General features: G+C 39.1%; 1 protein-coding gene across 2 annotated transcripts in view; it reads left to right on the forward strand.

Moving 5' to 3' along the window:
- The window catches only part of EPB41L3 (erythrocyte membrane protein band 4.1 like 3), a 268,058-nt gene that overhangs the window by 42,613 nt on the left and 199,340 nt on the right, over positions 1-26,105 (forward strand). Inside the window, exon 1 of one of the 2 annotated variants that reach the window (XM_077900059.1) lies at positions 9,519-9,756. The exons of the other annotated variant lie outside the window; for it this stretch is intronic. Coding sequence (XP_077756185.1) covers positions 9,702-9,756 — 55 coding nt within the window. The 5' untranslated portion in view covers positions 9,519-9,701. Of the gene's footprint in view, positions 1-9,518; positions 9,757-26,105 lie in introns of those variants that run through there. 2 annotated transcript variants of the gene reach the window in all.

Consider the following 26,105-nt stretch of genomic DNA (forward strand, 5'->3'; position numbering starts at 1 on the left):
TTAAATACCCATCATTTAAATTAAATACACTTTCTTACTCTGTAGTAATACATATTGTATTGAATGAAGCAGCCATAAATACTTGGGTGTCTAGAAGTGCATCTTGTGATGACTTTCCTACTCTTCATTTTTGTTCAAAAAGTAAAGTCACATTTGTTAATGAATTCTACTTTGCAAGTCTCAAGATTTTATTTGGCCAAATTGATTTTTTTCCAACTCATCACAAAGCCCCTGGAAATAGGAACTTTAATCTAAATTGCTTTAATTCTAGCAGAGACAATATTTTGATGTTAGAGGCTTAGTATCAGTAACAGATGCCTGACATTTGCTCACCAGTAAAACCTTTGTGACCTTGGCCAATGTCCTTAACTTGGAAATGTTCATGACAAAGGAACATGGGATGAGTACTTATATCTCAAGGATGTGATAAAGTACTTAGCAATTTAACAGCTACTTATTGAATAAGTGAATAGATCTACTATTTTATTTCTACTTTTTTCACTCAAGACTGCTTTATAGATAACTTTTCCAGCATGTGCATACTTTGTGTGTTTCAAATGTCAAAGTATTTTATTTGATCATAATACCATATCATTTTTAGCTTACTCATTTATAACTGGAAAAAGGACATTTCCACATTATTGAAGGCATGTTAAGCAACATACGTACAATTTGCACATCCAACTTCCTTTTCCTTTTGAGTTGCATCTAAGGGTGCCTATTCTAAAGTTGGAACTCTTACGTGCCAGGCTATGATCAGTGTTTTGTGTCTTGCTGACTGTTGTGTGGTTGTTCTTCACATTCATTGCATTCATTTACAGGAATTTGTATGAACCCTGGTAACTCCTGCCAACATTAGATTTATTATTTTCATTTGTGGTTCCTAGGTCAGTGAGTGCAAGATGGTACTTTATATTTATTTAAATGTGTGTTCTGTTCATTGTAGAGCTGAGTACTATTTCAAAGTGTGTCATTTCAGTGCTCATTTGTGGCAACTGCATTTTACTCTTGGCAGGTAGAAGGGGGTGTTTTCTTATGGTATTTCTTATAGGCAGGTATTTCTAATAGGCTTTTTTGCATTTAGAATATGAGGGAAATTATTGTGATAATTGTAGCTGTTTTTATTTTCAGCCTTGTTCTCATTTTCATGTTATATGGAAGTTTATTTCAGAGATTTATTTCATTACATTAAGGGGATTAATAGATTATAAGCACCGAAAAAACTCTAGGTCTCTCCAGAATTAAAATTCCTCTCTCATTTTCCCTCTCTCGCTCATCCTTTGAAGCTTTTTTTGGTTGCCTTTACATCATATGGAAATTTCTGTGGATGTCATAAGGAAGCAGAAGCAGGAAGGGAAAGGAATAGAATACTGTGGCTGTTCCAGTTCCATGTTACCAGTGTTTTTTGTCCAGGATGGCCTTTTTCCAATTATAAGGCCCAGGTTTGTGCAATTAATTTCTACCCTTCCCTGCTTCTTCCTGGTCACTGCTATTTCCTCAAAGTTGCATGAAATTATTCTCCTTACTAATTAATTTCTGACAGGGATCATGACTTCAATGGGTTAATTTCATTCCAAGGTATATATCAAAACCTCTTTTAATGAATTTTTTAAGTGTCCTAAACCAAAATATGTAATATACTCATATCCACTCAAGGTATTTTAATGAATCAAGGTCTTACTGCTGCTTCTTATGCAGGTAAAGAACAAAATAATTATAAGGGTTCTGGATAGATTACAAAATTATGGCTATAACTACCTGTGACACCAACAATTCGAATATCAGCTCTGTTTTTCTAACACCTGCCTGTAAACGTGTCATGTTGTCAGGCTCCGTGGAGCACGCTGAATAACCAACGTGCCAAATTATTATCTTTGGAAATAACTTAAATTACCATATACAACTTCCTGTTTATCTGAAACAGTACCATACGTAGAAAAACAATGCAATAAAATTCACTGATATTTTTTAAAAATGTAGATGACTTACCCACACTATATGATCCCCTTCAATCTTTCCACTTCTCTCTCTAGTGTGGCTTGGTCAAATAAATGGATTTAAAAAAAAAAAAAAAAGAACAGCATATGCTAAAATACAGAATTTTGCTATCACTGAATTATTGGAAGTGAGGAACAAATTTTGGTATTTATTAGCTTGTTTGTGGACCTATCAATCAGGATCATCCCAGGAAGCAGGAGGCATGTTCAGCTGTGAGTTTTGGAAAATGTAAGGCAAGAAATTTTACAGAAGCCAACAAGGAATGTTGAGTCACTTGGACCAGAATAGCAGGAAGACATTACCACCCCCAGGCTGAGATGTTAAGGGGAGGAAACTGTTAACAGAGCCCACTGTGAACTAAAATAGTAGGAGGGAGACTCTATCCAACAAGAATTGTCCTGGAGATAGATGCGGCCACTGGCAGACAGTAGAGTAGGGAGGAAGCCTGGGGAATATCTCTGCCTCCCTCTTTCCTCTATTGCTACCTTCTTGATGGCCAAAGCCAACCCAAGTAAGATGGTCAGGCAGCCTGAATGATGCAGTCCATAGGGGTAGACCCTCCCGTCCAACTCCATAGTACCGAGCAGAGCAAAGCAAAGTGGAAAATGGATCTGGGTTCCATTGGACAAGAGTTAGCATAATAGAATCTTGAGCTTCCCTTTGAGGATAAACAGAAGAGAGTGCACAACCCATTTATATTTTAAATAGATCTGTAATGTGCATTACTTGTTTCAAAGACACATACTCAATCTTTCTGTATTCAATCTTTCTGTATAATTTCAGTGGCAGGAACAAGGAGAGAGATGATCACACGTTGGCAATACTTGTTCACCACAACCAACAGACAGATTCTATTTTCTGTAACTGACAACCGCAGGCACCAATCAGGCGAAATTATTAAGAGCCTAAAAAGAAAGAGCCTAAAAACCTAAAATGTAACCGCCGCATCTAGCATATGTATTTATTTTCTGCTTTTAATTTCCGTTGTTGAGTCTTGTTTCTTGAGAAGTTATACACAATTCCTGAAGGCATGAAAGGGTCATTCTATTAATTTGGGGAAATCTCACCCTTCCCTACACAAGGCAACCATTGACTGGTACAGTAAAAGTCACTCTGTAGTGGAGTCCAGTTTTCTGAGTCATCGTCTCATGCTGGACCCAGCATTATATTAATTTTTTTCCATTCAAGTCAGCCTTCTCTTTAAAGCTATGCACCTTTTGTTTCAACTCGCTACAGATTTTCACTTTACAGCTTTTGAAGCAGATTAAATACTTTGGTATTTTGAAGTGTCTCACCATTGGTGGTTGCAAGTTATTTTCATATATTTATTGATTAGAATGGTGAGATTCTCCTTTTTATGATAGGAAGAAGCATAAAATATTACTCAGGGAAGGTAACTAACATTTATTGAATTTATTGAACATCTATTACATGCCCACAATATTTTTACTTTTCATTTTATTTCACAAAGAAGTTTGGAATAATTTTTATTAAGAGGCAACAGTCTTTATAGTATATATATGATGTTGGTGCTATTAACTCCTCCTTATAGATGAGGAAACGAAGATCCAGAGAGCTTAATTTTGTAAAACTGTGGAATGAACTGTGAAATATTTAAGTTAAACATTGATGTCTCCCTAGTGAAAATTAGATTATCTGCTAGTCTTAAACTCAGTGCCATGACGACAATGTATGCCTTGCACCCCATATTGGATGCCTTTGGATTGCACCTGTATCAAATGCAATGACATTCTGTTGCGGCCGAGCCATTCAAGGAAATTTGAATCTGCCACAGATAGGCCCAAGATGATCCTTAGTGACCGAATCGAGGAAATAAAGATCCCAGATTTTCACCACCTTTTGCTGTATGTATACTTTTGTTTCCAGTTGTATTGTAGATTGAAAGTCTGTATAGAGAAGGCATGGTTCAGGCCAGAAATGTGTTAGGTAAGCATTTAAGAATTACTTTCTAGGATCACACCTCTTACAATGGTTCATCTGAGATTTTCAAAGGCATTTATCCCCTAAAAATAAGTAAGATAGCTCTTCGATTCTCAGATGCTGTACAGCTACTCCACCAATTTAATAATGGCTTTTCAGGGGGAGAAAACACGATCACATTGAATATAGGAATCAGTTCCACATCCCGATTCTAGAAATGTTGAAATGTTCAGAGAAAAGCATGGGTGAGAAATGAGGAAACAGGAGTTACTTAGGACATAATTTTCTTGAAATAACCTTTTTCTCCTATGTCAGCTGTATCCAGATGATATTCTGAAAACAAGGAGGAAGGAAAATGCCTGTTGATTTTGAATTATGCTATTCTGGATGACCCATTTAGATGGTGATTTGGGAAAATGGGTCATGATGGGGGCAGTGACTCTCCTGGGGTGGCTCCCAAGTTAGTAGACCCGGAATAAAACTATAACTCTGACACAGATATCAGAACTTCTCCAGGTTTCTCTGATGCAGTGGGTAGATGAAGGCCTATCAAGTGAAGCTGGAGAAAGTTGCGAAGAGCTAGCATATGCCGGCTGCCTGGCTCAGTGTTGGGCATGTAGTCAGGACTATTGCCATGTGTTTGCCACAATGGTTTTATGACCTGTTGGTCCCAGCCATCCTGCCTGGGAGTTAAACCATGTGCTAAAAATAGAAAATACTACTTCCCTGACTCTTCTCTCTGGCTGAATCCCAAGAATTCCAGAATTCTTTCAGGTTCTTCTCCATTCACTCTTTGTCTCTGGAGTATGCCAGGAGCATCGCATTGGCGTAGTGTTCTTCGTTACCTTATGGTGTCTGCACCTTCATTTCTGCTGCTCTAATTCCCTGCCAGGATGTGGTCCCCATTTCTGGGAGAGGCCAGCGACTTCCCCAGGCAGCCCTTTACTTGCCCTGCTAAAATTCCAGCATCAGTGCTACCCAAGCTCATGTACCTCAGGGATCCCCTGGAAATGCTTTTAGTTCACACTTAGACTTTCTTAAAGGCTCCTGGAATTCCATGGGAGATTGAAGTTTTTATGAGGTTAACATAGCTAAAGTGAAAATCACCATTTAGGTCCTGCTTCCAGCTCAGTTGCAGACTATTTATGTTGAATCAATAAGTCACTTAACTGTCTGGGACTCAGTTTCTTCCTTCCTAAAAAGGAGGGCTACAGGAGATTATCTCTTTAGTCCCTTCAGGCACTTATATTCTCTGTTAGAACCATTTTGGCCATTGTAAAAAACAAAAAACAAAAACAAGTTGCATTTGTTGTATTTATAAAATGTTAGTTTCAGAATATATTTAAATACACACTGTTCAGCATCTAAAAAGTAAGCATCTCTTCAGCATTGGGAGAAATTAAATGGTGGGCTCCAGATGCGATTCAGTTCTCTGTGGAAATATGTATCTAAATCATAGATCTCATAGCTGCCTTGAGGCAGCTGCCGAGACTCTTGTCCTCCCCACCAGTTTTTCTCTACCTGCTTTCTACTCTTTGTGGGATGAAGATTTGTGAAGTTGTTCTAGCTCTGTTGGCTTCTCTGTCTCTTTTGTGTTCAGCACTTTTTCTAGCCTGGTATCATATTACAGCCTCCCACTGCCATTTCCTCTCTGATGTATGAGCAAAATTGAGTGACTCTGGAGCCCCACTGCCTTGGGATTCAATATGAGAGCCAACTCTGATGGCCCTTGGATTTGAAATCACAGTGGGAGGCGGGGTTTTTTTCCACCGAGACACCAAAAAGCAGATTTTTCTATTTTGACTTAAAACTTCAGTATTCTAAATTTTTATTCTGTTTTTCTTTTCCTTTACTCATTTTTATCCAAAAGGTATAGGTAAAACCACAATGTCTTAGTCTCTTAAAAATTGAGCTTTTTTGTGCTTGGAGGACCTGAGTGGTGTTTGATGAAATGTGGCAGAAATAAACCATGGAGTGTGTGTCTGAGTAGGGGCTTGGGGGAGTGGGTCCTGTTCACGTTTCCCCTAGTAATAAATATACCTAGGTCCCATATATTTTAGGGGTTCAGTAGGTTCTGCATCCCACTGCCAACTCTTATACCCATCCCACTTATTTATATCAACAGAACATGCTGAAAATTACAACCTATTTACTGTTTCATCATTCTCCAGAGTCCCTAGCCTCTTAAAATCCAATTTGAGAGAGTGTTCTTGTAACAGAACCTAAACTCACTGGAGAACTTCATATTTAGACACCAAAAAGCTCCAGAATTAAGATAATGAAAGCCAAATTTAGGAAAACTTGAATCTTTGTAAGTAATGATAGTGAGTCTTACTTTTTATAATAGAAATTGCTACCATTCATCAAACACTGGTTATGCCCCAGACTCCATCCACTATATATCAATCTAAATAAAACTAGATTTTGGTTCATCGGGTTGTGTCACACCAAGAAGGCTTGATGGATTTTTCTAAATTTAGAGAGATCTGACTATAAATATTGACAAGTTAGCCCCTACCTAGTTTTCTCTGTGAGGCCAGTCTCTGATGTGGGCGTTTTTCTCCAGAGCGGCAGGAAGGGAGGTCCACCTAGAGGCTCCTGTGCCTGCTAATGTGGAGGGACAGGCCACGCTGGGAAGCATATGCTGAAAAAGCAAACGATGGCTATACCTAAGAGACCCTGGATGAACGTCACGGGGCAAGGTCTCCAGGGGCAATACATCTGTTTTAGGTCGAGTTGCTTCTCACATGCAACTGTTTGGGATGGGTGCTGGAGGGAGAAGGAACAGGAAGATTTTAACAATAGTTCATGAATCTCTCAAGCAGTGCTGGAAAAGCCAGGCAATATTTGCTGTGGGTGTGTTTGGACATGTGTGTGTGTGTGTGTGTGTGTGTGTGTGTGTGTGTGTGTGTATCTATATATTATGTGTCCATCCATATGTGTATATGTATATCTGTATGGAGATGTCTGTGTGTCTATACTTACATGTAATGAATATGTGTATGCCTACATGCATAAATGTACTATATACATGTATGTCTATACAAATGTCTATAAACCTAAGCATATTTATTCATGTGTGCATTTTGTGTTCATAGATATGTGGTGTCTATATGTATGTGTATGTGTGTGTGTCTTAGCTGATAAGAGCTTGGGTGACTAAGCAGGAAGAGCTGCATTCAGTACTCACCCATCCCAGTTGTACAACCCTGGAGAAGTTTTTTTTGTTGTTAATTGAGATATAATATAATATATCTCAATATAATTGAGATATAATATGATATATATATATATTTATATATATATATAAAGAAGTTTCTTAACTTCTTTTTCTTTCAATCACTTCATCTTTAAGCTGGGAATAATAACAATTCATGCCTTATAGTCTATAGTAAAGTTCACGTTAAATGATGTTGGTAAAACTACAGCTTATAAGTAACTAAAAGTATCAGTTCCTATGATTGTCACCTTTGCTGTCATCCCCAGTCTTCATACGCTGAGGACTCTGAGGCCAGGAGGATGGAACACTTTCCTCCAGACACAGTGGCATTATAGAGTAGGTCCAGGGGTCCAGCCTAGGTCAGTTGGTGTATTGCCCAGAAGAATCTGTGAGGCGGGTAATATCTTTCTTGTCTTTCCACACTATCTGGAAGAAATAATTTGATCAGTTCTTGTTATAACCCTTCGACAACCTCATTCCATCACTGTGGGCGAACAGGAGAAACTCACTCTTGTTTTTGTGCCTCCAGTTGGGAAAGAAAGAGTAGCCCCTTCCCTGGTGGCAGCACAGGCTTTGGAGTCTGGTAGACCTGAATTGGAACCTTTAATGCACCACTAATGATCTGGGCCTGGTTTGGGTTTATTTGTTGTTGTTTTTCTTAGTTCTGTGGGTGCTTTCAGGAAGTCAGGTGTATAAAGTTGGACTACGAATCCTTAGATAAGGAGATACTCTCATTGGTCTTTCTTTCTTGCTTGCTTTCTTTCTTTTGTCATTAGTCTGACATTTTAAGTAATGCAGTAAGCACCTATAAGACCACCTCCCAAACAAAAGCTAGTATTTTGACAGTCACCTTCATGTAACCATTTACCATTTGGCCCCCACCACCACCACCACCATTTTGTCCCATCTCCACCTACAATGACCTCATCTGAGTCTCATGTTTGTTATTCCTTTACTTTCCTTTATATGTAACCTTATTCCATTCTTTAGTATTATGAAACTTTTGATTATAGTGGTTTTTAACTTTCTAAAAGAACCTAATATTGTGTGTAATCCTTTGAGACTGTTTATTGAGAAGATTCATCTATGTTGAGATATTCTGTACTACATCTCTTCTGTTCTATTTAATATTCTATTGTGTAAAATATACCATATTTACATCCTATCTTGCTGATGGGCATTTGGGTGTTTTCAGGATTTTACTGTTGTGAAAAGAGCTGTTCAGCATTATTGAACATAACTCTTCACGCACATGTGCAGGAATCTCTCTTGAGTAGGAGTTGAATTAGTGGATTGTAGGGAGTATCAATGTTCAATATTAGGAGATAGTTGCAAATTGTTCTCAAAGGTGGGTGCCCCAATTTTAACTCTCATTGGAATGTGGATCCACCATCTTTCAACCCTTGGAACTGTTAGATTTTTCATGTTTCCTACTTGAATGTGTGTAACATGGTTATTTCATTGGGGTTTTAATTTACCTCGCTCTGACTACTAATGATGCTGAATGCCAGTTCTCATGCTTATTGGCACATGCGTTTGTTCAGCCATGAAATGTGTATTCATATCTTTTGATCGCTTTTATGATAGGTTGCTTGTGATTTGCTTATTTGTTTGCAGAAGATGTCAAGCAAATTACATGATCATTTTGGGACCATTCTTGCATCTGTAAAGTGGGGATGATAATACAGCATTCATAGTGTTGATTTTAGGATTGAATTAATGTTTATGTATGGTACTGTGAATATTGGTACATAACATAATAGATAGTAAAAAAAAAAAAAAGTTCTTACTCCCTACTTAGGCTTGCTTGCTCTGAAGCTATCATTTGGTGGAGTAATTTGTCAGATTTTGCCCCATTTGCTTAGTGGAGAATCTTTGCTTATTGGTATGACCAGTGTGGTCCTGCTAATGTTGTACCTTAGGGAATAAAGCTAGTTAGATGAACTCATACTGTTCGGGAGGAAACATAGAAAAAGAACGTGAAAAGGAAGAACTTCAGTGGGGGTGCTTGGCAAAATGAAGGGAAAAATATCAGTATAATTATTATGTTGGTCTCAACAGCTGTCTGTAGATGTTTGAACTGTGTATTAGTATGGCAATCAGGAAAACTAAGGATTAATGAAATATCCATATCCATCATGAAACTGAAAATTCTAGCAAGCCGAAGATTCTCTGATGATGCTTGGGAGCCAGTGGTCAAGAAGCCCTATGCCACTTTAGGCTTTCTGCCTGCCTGCTGCTGGAAGCTACTTCCACAGCACTTTTGAGACTGCTGTGCAGTCACGCGGAAAAGCTACACTGGGGACCAGGGAAAATATTAGAGGAAGAATCTGAAGGGCACCACTAGAGGCCATGCAGTTACTGCTTCCTGTTCCTGCCTTGTCTTTTTGAGTGTTGAATTCAAGGAGAGAACCTGGATATGATAGTAAAAACAATCGCCTCTACCACCCTGCATCTTTGTGTGTCTCACTGAGAATATTCCTGGAGGAATGGAAGCTGGAATGTCAGTGCTCCAGTACTTCTGAAATTGCTGCACTGCAGCATGCCATCTTTCATCTGTCTCTATCTGTGTTCAAAGTCCCTCTTAGGATTTGGAGGTAACGTTTTTGTATTCCTACCATTAAGTATACCTATGACAAGTGACCATTTTTAGTGATGATAACTCTGAATTTGATAAATATTGAAGCAATAGTTTGTGTAAATTCAACCAGGGAAATGTGGAAATAATTTTTTGTGCAGGATGCTTCTTAAAATGTTTGTTCATTCAATGCTATGCTAATGGTTCTTTGGGTTTTTGTTTGTTTTTGTTTTTTTCTGGTTTGAATGCTCTCCTTTGCAGTTTTTAGGAGGATAATGTGGAATTAAGAACAGATGCAGGTTAGCTACAATGTCATCTCAGCTTTCCCTCTGTCCTTAGTACACATCAGTTTGACTGACCGATTCGTCTGAAATTGTTTGCTCTAAGGACACATGCTTAAGAGTTTGGAAACACCTTTTAGCTGTGATGGCAGCTTCAATTTAAGGAAGTGGTTAAGAGAAAAGTCTGAATGCTCTCCAAAGACAAGAATGCCCTGCACTTATGCTTAGCCTTTGCAATTCACAAATGATCATGTGTTTTCTTTTGTGCCAAGAATTACACAGAAGAATAGTGAAACATAACTGGAATATATTTTGTAAGCAATTGTAAAAACAGCTTCATGAAAACATGAACTTGGATGAGACCTCAGAAGACTGGAGCTGCCCATCAGTCAACCTGGGAACCTATTTCAGGCTCAAGATTCTTATGTATGGCTCCCCCAGTGGCTTTGGTAGGCCTTTTGTCGATCATTGGGAAATGAATTTCAATCATTGGTATTGGAAGTGAGTAATGAGCAAAGTGTGTATACAGACACTGCAGTAAATTCAGAGAGATTTTTCAGTGGGCTCTTGAAACTTTCTGATCTTGATGTTGTTTTACAAAGGGAGTCCCTTGATGTTTGAGAAGGGGCTATTACCTATCTATGTCAGCTGTCTCATTATGAGGGACATGGGGCCCTGGCTGAACAGAAATTCAGCCCCTTTCCAGCCAACTCCTGGGTTGTTCATTTCTCTTCATTCTTTTCTTTTCTGACAGCAACTTTCAAAAATAATACCATTACCCAGGAAATTTTGGTGCGATAGTTTGAGCATTATTCCTATTTTTGTAGTATATTTTCCTTTAAATCTCTAATTCTGAAACATTTCTCACATATTTTCCCCAGTGAATCCAGAAATTTTTGCCAAAAAAAAAAAAAATAGTGCAAAAATCTTTCACTATACAAAAAGAACTTTTCATAGTGGAAGGTACAGAGAAAATAAGGATGCCTTAAAAGAGCAGTTTTGCATTACAATGAACCTTGATACAATGTACCTTTTAGTTGCAAATTGGTAAGAAATTATTTGTGCAGAAAGCCAAAATCTTGCGCCAGGATATCGCGTTATCTGTAGTTTTATTCACATTTTATGTGTAAGGACGTTAAAACCTAGAGAGGTTGTGGATTGCTCTAAATTAAATAGGGAATGGCAGATCTAAGAACAGAAACCAGGTGTCTTCACACCAGGCCAAGAGCTTCCCCTACAAACTGCCATCGCTCCTGTGCCGGCAGTGATCTGTCGGAAGCAGTGGGTCCACTTTGGAATCCAGTGGAAGTGCCTAGAGAAGTAATGGTAAAGGCAGGTTCTGAAGTGCTTTTACAAGGTGGACCGAGGAGGATAGAAATGATGTAACAGGCCATACGAGTTGTGTCACCGGTGCTAGATTTGGTGGTTTGCTAAGAGGACTCATGGGATTCTGCATATAGTTGTGCTCCCAGCTAAGATGTATTGCAGTGAAATGACACAAGGCAAACTCAGCAACGGGAGAAGGTGCATGGGGCAACGTCCTGGAAACCCAGCAGGAGCTTCCAAGAGTCTTTTCCCAGGGTAGTCACATAGGATATGCTTCATTCCAACAGCAACAGACTGTGACAACACATGTAAAATGCTGTCTACCTTGGCAGGCTGTTACAGACTCTGCCCAGGATGTTTACTGGGGGCTGGTCAGAGATAGCCTCTACCTCGCACCTAGAAAAACTCCAGGCTTCCAGAAGAAAAGCACATGTGTGGCATGGACCATATTGTTTTCTAGTAAGAGTTTGGGTACAGTGAGCCACCCTCCTCAGTTGAGAAGCATGGGACTCTGCCCCAATCCAAGTTTCCAGACACCAGCCAAGGGTCAACCTTGCAAGGAAGACTTTCTGAGGACAGCATCTCAGGCCTGCTACAGTAACTCTGTTGCACAGGAGCTAGGGTCGCTATGGAACAGCTACAGCAACACTGAAAACAGTTGTTTCAAAGGTTGTATCAGATTCCAACAGAGAGAACTGACAGCAAGAATAAACAGGTGGGAGGTAAGGAATGAGGGAATAGGAAGAGAATTTCAAGTCTGGGAGATGAAATACATGGGAAGGGTGTGTGTGTGTGTGTGTGTGTGTGTGTGTGTGTGTCTCCACCCCCCCCCCCCGAAAGTTTGATTTAGGACTGTGAATGCAGATAGAATCCAAAAAGTCCAACGCAAAACTAAATAGATTTTGGGAGGAAAAGCATTAAAAAACAATTGGCAGATAGCCCTCTGAGAAAGCTTATTTAGAGGAGCAAACCCCTTTGGGAAGAAAGGTATAAGAAGTAATAGGAGAAAGTTATGGGGAATCACTGCTACCTACTGCAGAAACACACTGGAAGACAAACATGGTCCAAAGAAAAAACCCTACTAAAAAAAAAATGTCAAAAGTTGATTGTAAAACTAGTGCCCCGCCCTAAAACCTTAGGGTTTAGGATTAATAATTTAGGATTATTTAGGAAGAGTGGCTGGATAGGAAGGGGAAACATTCTACATTCTGGGTATATTAAATATGAGATGACAAAGGAATCGAGTTAGAATTTTCTTTTTACCACAAATAAAATACATTCAAGATACTGGTAGATTGCATTAAAAAACCTGATTCTAATATGACATTCACATCTGTGGTACATTCCTTGGTCATGCTTATGGAATTAGAGCAAATCACATAATTAAAGAATTAGTGTTAAGAGGGAATTTTGACTTTGTATTAGCTGTGAAGGACACGCTGTTAAAAGACATAATTTTAACATGAAAATACTATTAATGTTATTAAAAAGTATATACATTAGCAACTTTTTCAAAGGACCTGAACTAGCTTCTACTTACTACTCATTGAAATTAAGTGATTCGTTTTTTTTTTTTAAGATTCTATTTATCTATTCATGAGAGACACACAGAGAGAGACAGAGACATAGAGGGAGAAGCAGGCTCCCTCCAGGGAGGCCGATGTGGGACTCGATCCCAGGACCCCAGGATGACGCCCTGAGCCAAAGGCAGATGCTCAACCACTGAGCCACCCAGGTGACCAAAATTGAGTAATTCTTCACCCAAGTTGTCTAATCTAGTCTTGATTTTAAAAAAACACACACAAAAAAAATAAGTAGCTAATTTTTCCTTATTTGTTTTGTAAGAATTACGTGAATAATAAGAATTATAGTAAGAATTCTCTAGAGTTCCCTCCCCCTATAGAAGAAAGGTCCTGATGGGTATAGATTAAGCACAAGAACATTGGAAATGATGTCTTTGAGGGTAATGTGAAATGCTGTGGAGGTTGTTAGTCTTTGCACCAAACCAGTGAAACAATGTGTGTATGTGAGCTTCTAAACATTCTAACATAAAACCTCTTTCTCACTGATTATCTTTTTTTTTTAAAGATTTTATTTATTTATTCATGAGAGAGAGAGAGAGGCAGAGACACAGGCAGAGGAAGAAGCAGGCTCCATGCAGGGAGCCCGACGTGGGACTTGATCCCGGGACCCCAGGATCATGCCCTGGGCCGAAGGCAGGTGTTAAACCACTGAGCCACCCAGGCGTCCCTCTCACTGATCGCCCATATAATCTGGGCAAATTTCAGCCATGTAGGAATATCCGTGACATATCACTAGCCCCACAGTGGCTTCTGAGAATCCACAGTTATATTTCCTTCCTGTAGTTATTAAATTAATTATTCAAATGCTGATTTTTGCTTTTGATCAGAACTGGCACCATTTTATTTAGCCAAAGCAACTTCTCTATGTTTCTCATGTGTGTGTGTGTTTTTAAAAAGAAGCTTCTCTCTTTGTGGGGGTAGACAATCAAGTAACAGGTTTGGGGTAATTTTTTTTTTTAAGTGGGCTCCACACAAGGTGGAGCCCAACACAGGGCTTGAACTCGTGTATCTGAGATCAAGACCTGAGCTGAGATCAGGAGTCGGACGCCTAACTGACTGAGCACCCAGGCACTCCTGGGTCAATTTTTAAAATTGCGTTATGTGTGTGGGACAAATGGGGATGCAATGGTTGTACAGAAATACGAACACAACTACTTCATAAATATGTATTATGGAGATAACATTCTTGTTACACAAATTGGATGCATCAGGATTTTAAATGTCACCTTTGGATTTAATGCAAGTTCCTGACTGGCATTTCCCTGATCTTCCTTAGAAGGCCTGTAGCCACAGAAACTTGCTTGCAGTCCCTTGCTATCAGAGAGTGAGGTTTCTCTCCTGCCCTCATCTGTGCCCTCCAGCTCCCGCCTGCTCCTGTTCCCTTGAGCTCGTGCTATCCCCTCTAGATGCCAGGACTCACAGCTGCAACAAGTGGGGGGATGTCACGGGGGAACCCTTCATTCTATGTAGAGTCACAAAATGGAAAATCAAGGACATGGTAAGAGGATTATCTTCTTTATCTTCCATTCCCTCTCTTGTTGTTGATTTTTAAAACTCAGATCCTAGGGCTCCTGGGTGGCTCAGTGGTGTCACTCAGTTGAGTGTCCGCCTTTGGCTCAGGTCATGATCCCAGGGTACTGGGATCGAGTCCCACATGGGGCTCCCTGCAGGGAGACTTATTCTCCCTCTGCCTGTGTCTCTGCCTCTCTCTCTCAATGTCTCTCATGAATAAATAAGTAAAATCTTTAAAAAAATAAAAATAAATAAAAATCATACCCTGCATTGCTGTAAAGCACACTTGAGGTAGGCATCCCAGTTATTAAAATAGAATAAATAGTGGAGAAAGTCAGGCCAATACGGGAGAGAAAAATAAAGCCAGGATAAGCTGAGTGGGACAAATGAAGATGTCAGGGCCTTGTGCAGTGAAGAGAAGTAGGCTGCAGATTTGGCCCTTCAGTTCCTAGCAATGAAAGTGAAGAGGGAAGCATGGTTGGTGATAGATTTGAAACACCTGTAAGATAAAAACCCAAGTTTTTCTAATATTAAAACCTAAGAGGAGTGCCTTCCATGGATGCTCTTACAGGGTAATGTGAAGGACAATGATCTCACCAGCTCCCTACAACAAAGGTAGTGAGACTCCCATGGCTATGTTAATGACCTCATCAATACATACTTGTTTACATACTGCACAAGCCTAATTGAGGAGCTGCAGTTCTAAATTCCAAATACACAGCTCTGTCCGAAGGAAATTTAGAAGGCTAGGCAATCCCCATATCCTTCAGGCAATTATATGCATGGATGTATTTCTCCCCACGGGGTTTTTCATAAGAATTATTCAACATAGACCTTTGGTTTGTAATCTCTGACTAAAACAGAGAGTGCAGTGTGGACAAAGTATTTGGGACTCCATCAAGGAAGGAGTTCATTTTCTCTAATGAAATTCAGGATGCATCCCTGAATGGATGGCCACCGTGGCTTTGCTCAGAGATGAGGGACGACCCACTGGCAGGGATAAAGATCTTCCTCCAGAAATAATTCTGGATCCACTTCAAACCAACATAGATTGTGATTCTAATTCAGGTTACCTTACCTGTATAACAGTAATTTGGGGAAATTAAAAATTGGGGTTAGGAGTCATGGAACAACTACATTGCCTAGAAATGAAATATCATTCAAGGCATATGTGTTATGCCCACCAGAAAAGAAATCTTAAAATGCATCAGGCTGAAATGTAATTAACTATCCATGAGCCACGAATCCTTAGGGGGCCTAGTATTTGGTACACAACTGACTGAAAGAAATAAATCCCAGAGATGCTTAAATTTTGATCACGTTCCTTCTCATTTCAGAATAGAGACAAACAAACCTATAGAACATTTTGCATTCTTTTCTCTAAAGAGTAATTTTTTTTTAATAAGCAGGCTAGTTGAAAACGGAATTTTATTCAACATTAACTAGTGGTTCAAAGTCAGGAAGTGTAGAGCCAATGTGTATTTCTGATACATCTTGGAATGCTTCCAAACATGTCCATGAGCACTTTCTGCCCAGTACATGACTTCAGAATGCCAGAAAATCTTCACTTTATCCTTTAGAGTGTGCTAGCGTGATAGAGAAGCCCATGATAAAGCAGTGTACATATTAAAATTCTCCCTGGTACTGGACTTATATTCAGAAAGAAGAGTCTCTAAAAAACTTGCATTTGATAAGAAACAAAATACAGACTATTCAATACAATGAAACCTATTTTATTTCAAGGATTACAAAGTTAGATGGAAAATGCTCATAAGGCTCACTTTCCATAATAACTCTAGTCTGCTCCTTAACCTCTGACATCTCTCGCCACATCTCTGTTGCCAGGCAACAGTGGAGCAATAAAACCTGTGTGAGTGAAAAAAGTTCCCAACATAAGAATGAGCTGTATTCTAGAAACTGGTGAGCCACTTATTTAGATTTTAAATACATTTGTTCATGTTAAAAATGTTATAAATGGTAGTTCCATACCCACACTGGCCACTGTAAACCTACTCGTAATGCTCTTGAAGTATTGAAAGGCGGCACCTTTGCTATCCAGATCACTTCATGGTTCTCTTCTCCAAAATGCCAGATTCCAGAATATGAGAAAAGGCCACTGAATGGTCAAAATAGATGTTGCAGAGTCCTTGTATGAGAGCGTATTCTTAGAGGAACAGTAAAATGAATCTACAGCCACATACAAGAATGCCATGTACTCTTTTTTTAAAAATATAATTTTAAAAGATCTTGCTATTTGGTTTGAAGAGTGAGAAAGGATGATATAAGGAGGAACAGGGACAAAATTCAGAAGCGATTGCTGACAACCTGAATGCAGAGGTAGATACAGAAAACTTAAGACAGCTCAAAATACAACAACGTACTAAGCTCCATCTACCATTAGACGTCTTGCACTGTTTTCTACCTTCTTATAAGAATTATGATAACCATCCCATAACAACTAATCTGTGCATTTTAGAAAGTTTGTATTGTAAATAACATTTGGAAGAAAACAGCACTGACTCTAAATTTTGAAGGGGTACATCTTCAGCTCTAAACGAAGCTCGTGTGAAGTTAACAAAAACCTGAGATTTCTGTGTAGCTCACTTTTTTATAGAAATGTAGCAATTTGGGGCACTTGAGTAGCTCAGTCAGTTAAGTGGCTGCCTTTAGCTTAGGTCTTGATCCAGGGGTCCTGGGATCAAACCCTGCATCCGGCTCCTTGCAGGGTGCCTGCTTCGCCCTCTTCCTCTGGTGCTTGCTCTTTCTTTCTCAAATAAACAAATAAAATCTTTTTTTTTTTAAAGAGAAATGCAGCAATTTAATTAGACATATGATTTATGAGATGTTGCCATGGGGAAATGTATTAGGAATTTCAACTAGGGACACCAGATAAACATCCCCCACTCAGAGGCATTGAAATTTAGCAATCTGCTCTTGGGAAACATACAGAAAAGAGAAGAAATGTTTCCACCTTTATGTAAGAGAAATACACATCTCTAAGTTAATCACCAAGGTGTGAATTGTCTAGAAAACCCATTTGCCCCTAAAGAGGCCAAAAGCATGCTTCCCTTCTTCTCACCCTTAAGGTGGGCTGCTCATTCACAATGGGACTATCCCCAATCTGAGGACTAATTTATATATTACACTTCAGCAACATTTTAATCTAATTGTTCACGAGCCCTGCTGATTCTTAATTGCTGTTTTGGTCATGCACACAGCAGTGACAGTAATTCCAAATTAAAAGGTGAGTGATTGGTATTAAGTGTTGGGTTAACTTTACTCGGTAATTGCCAATACTTGCTAAAAATATCTGGAGGCAGCCACCACCTCTTTAAGATGCAACCATCTAACTAAACATGTTCTGCTTACCCTAACTGAGCCTGCTGTCACTGTTCCGTGGCATTATTTCTTCCTCTGGCGTGCTTCTATATCTGCAGGACGCGTTTTGAGTATTCCCATCCCAGATTACTGAAAATTGTTCCAAAATGCTATGCAGTCTTTTTGAAAGGAAATGTTGCCCAATCAAATCTACAGATTATAATCAAGATACATTTTGTAAAACTGTATTTATGGAAATGTGCCTTAGGAGATTCCATAAGCCAGCACTGCACTTAATCTTCTACACAGTTCCTCAAGTTTTAATAACTGGAAATTTTGATATCCTTTCCTAATTTTTCAGTTTGAGTTTCTTAGAGAATTCCTGAAGTCCAAAGCCTGTTGGGGCTAATGCCAGGGCTCTTGGAAGAATCTGATAAGATGTGGTTAGCACGCAACATATTCAGTAACAACTTCTTAATTTGGGATTCAGGGGTGAAAATATGGACTTTAAGAGCGAAATGTTTAATGATTATATATTTGTGAGAGACAGCATGAGCACAGAGGGAGAGGGAGAAGCAGACTCCCTGATGAGCAGAGAGCCCAACTCAGGGCTCCATCCCCGATCCCCGGACCCTGGGATTATGACCGGAGCCAAAGGCAGATGCATAACCGACTCAGCCACCCAGGTGCCCCAAGAATAAAATATTTAACATGCTTCTCCCATTGTGGAGCGTGGGAACGATTTGAATATATACTGCTGGAAGATGCCTTGGGGAAAGTTTGCAACTTCGTTAGTCTCTCCTGTTGACAAACAATCCGTATCACCCACAGATGTTGTGCATTTAATCAAGGCTTGAGTATGGGGGCAGCTAGCAAATGTGGCTTTACTCCTGGGAAATCTGGATCCATATTTCACGTTTAATGTTTCGAAACCTTCTTTGATATGTCAACAAAGCTTTTCTTTCCTCGTACCTGATTTTTTTTTAAAACTATTCAGAGGACTTGGTAGAAGCCAGAGTGGAGACAAAAGGGAAGCTCTTGGGTTTGGATGGGATGGTACTCCATTAAGGACCAATGGTCCTTGAGCTTTTTGCTTCTGTACCATTTCTTAAAAAGTTTGAGAACTATGTAAACTATGTATCCCTTACACATTTTCAAGCTCACATCTAAAATATTTATCTTGAATTTAAATGGTTTCAGATATAATTTCAGATATCATGCATATATTGTGCTTTTTTATAATCAAATAAATACATCACTTTTTTATATGTTCCTTTTAAATACCACAGCAATTGGGTGTCCATCATCATCTATTTCACAAGTACAGTAACAAACTTTTCTTTTACAGATATTTTGCATCATTTCTTTTCCTCCTTAAACTTTTATTTCCATTCTACTTCCTGCACAGAATCCTACCCTAATGTATTATTTTCATGCTTCGAAATATTTTATTGATTACCTATTAAAATTCTCTGCAATAAAATGGGTGCGTAAATTGAAATTTGAGCTTCATTTTTCATTTTATGCGGCCATAATGTTCTAAGTCTCACAACTATTTTTTGGACTAAGTGATCAGTATAATTATTACCAGTAAACACAAGTGTAAACAACACATTTTACAAACTATGATAAATACTAAACATAAAAAGTAATCTGTTACTGGAAATTAACCTCTTAGTAAGACAAAGAGAGCATTTTTTCCCATTAGTTCTTGAATTTGTGGGTAAATATTATGTATTGCTAAAATGAGACGTAACTCAGTAACATCCTCCTTCCTTCCTCCCCATCTTCCTTCCCCCTCCAACCTCTTTCTTTCTTTCTTTCTTTCTTTCTTTCTTTCTTTCTTTCTTTTCTTTCTTTCTTTCTATCTAATTTCTTAGATAATCACAGGCAAAATTATTTAGGTACAGAAGTGGATGCAAATGGAAGAAGTTCCGTACTATGGCAAATATCCCCCAATTCTTGGAACTAATGTAATAGCTACTTCATTCTGTCTTCAATAATTTGGTTGAAAGGAAAAAATTAGAATTTACCTGAGTTGCAGAATAGTTGTTAATCAGTTACCAAAGCAATTCCAATCACTGAAGAAATTTCCTTTGTGCATCTTTTAGTATTCCCCCTTTTTTTTCCTCTGCAAAGGATTGCTATCCTGGGAAAATGCACTGTGGAGATGGGGCCTGGGGGCTGGTTTGCCTTTGCACTGTCTAATGGGAGGAAGGGGTTGCTAAATGAGAAGTAAGAAAGGAGAACCTCAGATGGCTGTTGCTTTCTCGGGCAGATCAGTTTTAGGATCTAGAAGTTGCAAATTGAGTCCCTTAAAACTAATGCCAGCATATATACCTTAAGAAAAATTGTGTGCTCCCAGAGGTATCCATATTCTAGTTTAAAGACCATTATTGCAGAAAATGAATATTTTGCTATGTGATTGTTTGTTTGAGGGAAAAGTTCAGATGATCATAGTTGCCCTATAGATGTCACCATTATTTGGGGGGAAAAAGCCCCATTAGGTAGAGTTCTGATGTTTGTGTCCCACCCCACACTGTCTGATCTCTCCCCTCTTCCCTTATTACACAAGCCTTGATAGAGGCTGTGGGTGGCTGCAGGGGGTTGAGGTGCCACTGGTGGCAGGAAATTCAGTAGGGGTTAAACAGCTGGGGAAAGGAGGAGAATTTTTATTTCCTTGGGAACTTAGATGCAAAACTGAGGTGATAAAAGTGAGCTATCTCCACTTTCTGACCCATTATATATATCAAACAAACAAACAATATATATATATAACAAATCCATTACTTCCAAACTTATTGAGATATATATATATGGAAGAGAGAGAATCTTAAACAGGTTGCATGCCCAGCATGGAGCCCACTCGGGGCTGGATCTCACAAACCTGAGATCATGACCTGAGCTGAAATGAAGAGTTGACTGAGAAACCCAGGTGCCCCCAAACTGATTTGTAACTAAACTCATCTTCCTGTCCTTCCTTCTCATTTCTGAACATGAGGTCCTTCATAGTTCACTGGTGCTCACAATCCCACCTTTCCAGAACTTTGCTCAGAGACCCACCATCTGTTCCACATTCCAACCTCCCCTTTCCTATGACTTTTTCCTTTTTAAGTATGATCATAATCAAGCCTATTTCTTCCTTTGTTAGCAAAAGCTTTTCCCTTATCCATTTCTTGCTAGCATTTTGTCTCTCTCCTTCCCTCATCTATTCCCTCATCTCTAAAATGGCAGTAATAATAGTAGCTACATTACAGAGTTCCTGAGAGAAGTAGATGAATTACTACATGCAAAATACAGGGATGCCTGGGTGGCTCAGTGGTTGAGCATCTGCCTTCGGCTCAGGGCATGATCCTGGGGTCCCGGATAGAGTCCTACATCGGGCTTCTTGTGGGGAGCCTACTTCTCCTTCTGCCTGTGTCTCTGCCTCTCTCTCTCTCTCTCTCTCTGGCTCTCATGAATACATAAATAAAATCTCTTTCAAAAAATACATGCAAGATACAGAGCCCTATTTCCCCCTGCAAGATGGCAATAAGTTAGTTATTATTATCATTGGCTATGTTTATTGATATCTCAATGTCTGCATTTTTTTTTACCTCTCTTCAATTAATTGACTTATTTATCCCCCAAACTCAACTGAAATTGCTCTGGCAAGGCCAATTGTGATGGTTATATTCTCAGTCTAGCAGACTCTTCTCAGTCTTGTTTTCTGGATGATTTGGCTAGCTCTACCCAGGCTTTCTCCCTGACAATTCCTTTCTGGTTTTCCTCTTGGCAACCCTCTCTGTACCCAACCCTAACCAACAGCTCCATCTTTGGTCCAAGTCCTTATTTTTATCCATGTTGCCTCTGGATGGGGATTTTCTACAGACTGTGGTCTTAACTTCTCTATAATTCCAGTCTCCCCTGAGCTTCAAGCAAATATATAAAAAAAAAACCTAATTCTTAGAAATATGAACTGAATTGCCCCCTACACCAGAGTCAACATGTACACGACAGAATCTATCATTTCTCTATCACTCTTTCTTGTTTTCCCTCACAACATATTTCTTTGCCCTCTGTCTCCTTGATAGGCACCACTACTCAGTTACCTAAGCTAGAAATCTAGATCCATTACAGACCCTTCCTTTCATAGCGAGTCAACTCAGTCAAACTTTGTGTATTGAGTGGGAAATGTGTCAGGAAATGGGACATTAAGTTCTGCCAGGGTTTTCTCTGTATATTTCTAAATCCCTCTCATTTTTTTCAGCCCCACTATTAGTGCCCTGCTAATAATTTCAGAATAATAATTGATTTATTTGTATCAGTAGTTATTGTCTCTTGTTTAAAGGATAGCAAAACTCTTCCATTTGGCGGCCCTGATGTAATCTACCCTCTATCTCTTTAATCCTTTCTCCCAAATGTCATCAGAACAATCGCTCTAAAATACAAATCTAACCATCTTGCTCCCCTCACTACAAACCATCACCCACAGGTTAAAATTCAAGGACTTACCTTGATATACATAGTCATTAATGACTTACGCCTTACTTGCCTCTGTTCAATTTTTTCCCATCTTCTCTTTTAGCACAGTTCCCCATACTCCTGGCTATTTCAAGGATCCTTTGCCTTTTCTAATTCAATTGTTCCTTCTGCCTGTAATCCTTATCTCATTCTTCCCCAACCCTCCCTTCCCCATCCTCATCTCATCCTTCTTTGCTGTGTAAACTCCCGTTCATCCAGAAACACTCAGCTCAGGCTGTGTTAGGTGGTCTTGTAGTATTACCTTGGCCTATCTCCCGCAGAACATTCCCTGTATTAAATGAATTGATTTATTCATGTCTGTTCTCCCATTAGACAAGCAACAGTCTATTTTTCCTTCCAAAGCCAGAGACCAGATCTCTTTTATCTGTCTTTGCTACCCTAATGAAAGTACTGAGTCATATAGTGAGTGCTCAATAAACCTTTGAACAGAACTGGGTAGGAACGGGGCCAGGAAGGTATCTGGAGGTCTCTGAAAGAATCCAAATTGGTGGTACGTAGGCCAGAGCTTTGATTATTTCTGTGGGCTTATGGAGGAAGAAGATTTGTGCAAGTGGCCAGTGTGTTCATCATCGTCATTTCTAGTGTTGTTTCCATCATCACTGTCAGTACGGTTAACACTGACTGGGTTCATATAATATGCCAGGCGTGTTACTCTCCTCCTATGTTTTATTTCACTTAGTCATTCCCTCTAACTCCATGAGGTAGGTATCCTGCCTTGTCCCTTACTTATTGATAAAGAAACGGAGCTTTAGAGAAAGTGAGTAACTTGCCCAAGGTCACACAGCTCATGATTGGTTGAGTGAGAAATGGAACCAGGTTATACGATTCATCCTTCTTCTGTCTAAATTGGTTGTGTTCCTCATTTTTGTTACTGAATCCTAAATTCAGCTGCCTGTCACTGGAAAGTCCAATATTCAAGAGATGCCTATTGACTGGAAAGGAATATGAGCTCTATTCAGGAGCCTGGCCACCTGGGGGCAAGGCTGACTCTTATCCGAAAGGCAACTCTCTGGTTCTGCCTCGCCAAGAAGGCTTTAAAGGGTCAGGGAGTCATTGATCAGTAAAGGGGCACAGTGGCCTCTAAAATTTCCTGATTCTCTATTGATTTAGTGATGCCTCTTTTCATCTTTCAGTGCTTCAGGGTTGTGCAAGCAGTCTAATTCCTGCTCTGTGAGGTGCAGGCCTTTCTGTTCTCCTCCTAGAAAGGAATGTAAGATTTCTAGACACACAAGGAGGATTAGCAAGTCAATGAACTTAAGAACACCTATTATAGATCACCATGCTGGTTAGAAAGATGAAGGCAGCCTCATTTTCATCATTTAACTTCTGTTCGTCCTTCTAGATACAACTCAGTTTGGATACAGATCAAGCAGCTAAACAATTTTTCAGTCACTTATTTAGTTTTTTTTTATTTTGAGATGCTTTACGACTGAACAGAGGAGTTGTAATAATGGAGACTATAGCCCCCACCCAGTTCCTCCTCACATTAACAACTTACATAGATGTAAGACAATGATCAAAACTGAAGAAATTGACAGTGGCACAATCCTATAACCTACAGACTTAGTTTATATTCAGCAATTTTTCCACCAATGTCCTTTTTTTGTTCTAAGATCCATTCTGAGAGCCCCCTCGCATGTTAGTTGATTTGCTGGGATCTCCTTAGTGTCTTCTAATTTTGTGTTCATGGCGCTGACAATTTTAAAAAGTAATGTGTCAGGTGTTGTGTAGAATGTCCTCTGATTTGGGCTTGTCCCCTGTTTCCCTATTATTGGATTGAGGTTATTCATTTTTGGGGAGGATCCGTGTAGGTTATGTGCCCTCTCCAAGCGTGCTCACAGCTATGTGACTTGTTATTGATGATGTTAACTTTCTTCACTTGGTTAAGGTGGTTTCTGCTGGGTTTCTCTGCTGGAGGCTTAACTTTTTCTTTCTTTCTCTCTCTCTTTTTTTTTTTTTTGTAATTAAGAAACATTTGGGGGGAGATATTTTGAAACTATGCGACTTCAACTTTCACCCACTAACTTGAACATTCTCCAGGACTCTTGGCTGTAGCAGCTATTCCTGTGGTTTTGTAATGGTGAGTTTTCTCTTTCCTTCATTCATCATCATTAGTTGGAATTCTTCTGTAAAGCACAGTTGTTCCTTTTCCTCCTTTTATTTATTTATCCAGTCATTTATTTATAGCAATACGGTCCCATGGATATTTACTTTATTCTTTCGGTTATAATCCAATACAATCCTTATTTAATTTTTCGCCCAAATTGTTTCAGCCGTGGCCATTGGAAGCTCTTTCAGATTGGCTCCTGTGATCTTTCTACATGCCCCTCCCTTCTCTTTCGTGCTTTCTTGATTTATGGCACTACAGGATGCTCCAGCCTAGCCAAATGAAACAAGTTATTTTAAAGTTATTTACAACTAAGTATCATATATGAAAGACAAAACTTCTCATTGCACATCTCATTCAGTCTACCACTGACCTTTCAGAAGCCTGGCCCTTCTTATGAAGGATTTGCCTGCTATGGCCATAAGAAAACCACAGAAGATAGTAAGAGCTTTGTTTTCTTTTCCCCCAATATAGGCTTGGGAATTACTATGTAAAGGATGGAATGTAACATTCAAGTCACATAACAACGCCTGCCATTTAATTTCCTTTCAGTAAATGTGCAAATGTTCCTTTTCCTGATCAGTGTACCCGAACAAATGTACATTTTTAGAATGGTGCAGCAGGGCATCCTGCAGTGTTCTCTAGAACTTTTAGGATCTGTGTGCTTAATTCCTCCATTTAGATGAACTTGTATTTTACCTGAGGCTTTGAGTTAGTTTAGTAACTGGCTGTCTCTTCCTCCAGAGTGAATTAAGTTTGAAAAAGTTAAAATTACGGAGTTACTCTTATCAGGTAGATCATGCTGCCAGAATTGTTTAGTCTTTCTCAATGTTTCCTGGGGGAGCTTTTTCTGAAAAATTTAATTTTAAGGTAGGGATGAGAATTCTTCACTCTCAGAGCTCTGGAATCTAGATTAGTGTGAATTGGGATGTTCTCTACCTATCACTCATCACTGTTGCTATGCCATTAATCAAGGGAACCCATCTAATTTTAAACTTAGCTTTAATCAGCTCTTGTGCTATTTCCATTTTTATATCACCCATTTATACAAACACCTTAGATTACTTTCAGCATCTCTGTAACTCAGAGTTCCAGAGAAACCTAAACCAGTGCACAGATTCTGGGAGGATTTGTAGAGAGGAGCATTTTGGGGAAGGTCAGTGGAAGTACATACATTTACACATTGGGATGGTATCATAGTGTTTGAGCTAAAGATTAAAATAAGAGGAAAAGAAAAATTGATGTAAAGTTAGGCTAAATAACATATTTATGCTTTAAAGTGCATAAAAGCATAATTATATATATAATAACCATTGTCATAATGTAGGTGTGGTGTAATGAATTTTCTTTGGTCTAACTAGAAAAGCTGTCAGTTATGTGGTAGATGAAAAATATTTTATTTAGTCACATCTAAAGAATCTGAGATAGGAATAAAACCATTAGTAATTCTACTTAGTCTTCATAGGTTTTCCAGAGAGGTAACCAAGTAAATGCTGCATGATTGGCATGAACTGCAAGGTTTCAAATTAAACCAAATAACCATGAATTTATAAACAGTTACATCCATAAGTTCCTTTCCAGATTGATTATTTGGAACTCAGCAGACATCTTCCCACGGAAAGACAACTTTAGTGGTTGGCTTCCCAGGTAATTGGACAAAAGCCTATTTCATCCACAATACATTTAATGTCTGGATAAACTGTAGTATGTTAATTAT

This window comes from Canis aureus, chromosome 6, assembly GCF_053574225.1.
Source record: "Canis aureus isolate CA01 chromosome 6, VMU_Caureus_v.1.0, whole genome shotgun sequence".
NCBI classification, from domain to species: Eukaryota; Metazoa; Chordata; class Mammalia; order Carnivora; family Canidae; genus Canis; species Canis aureus.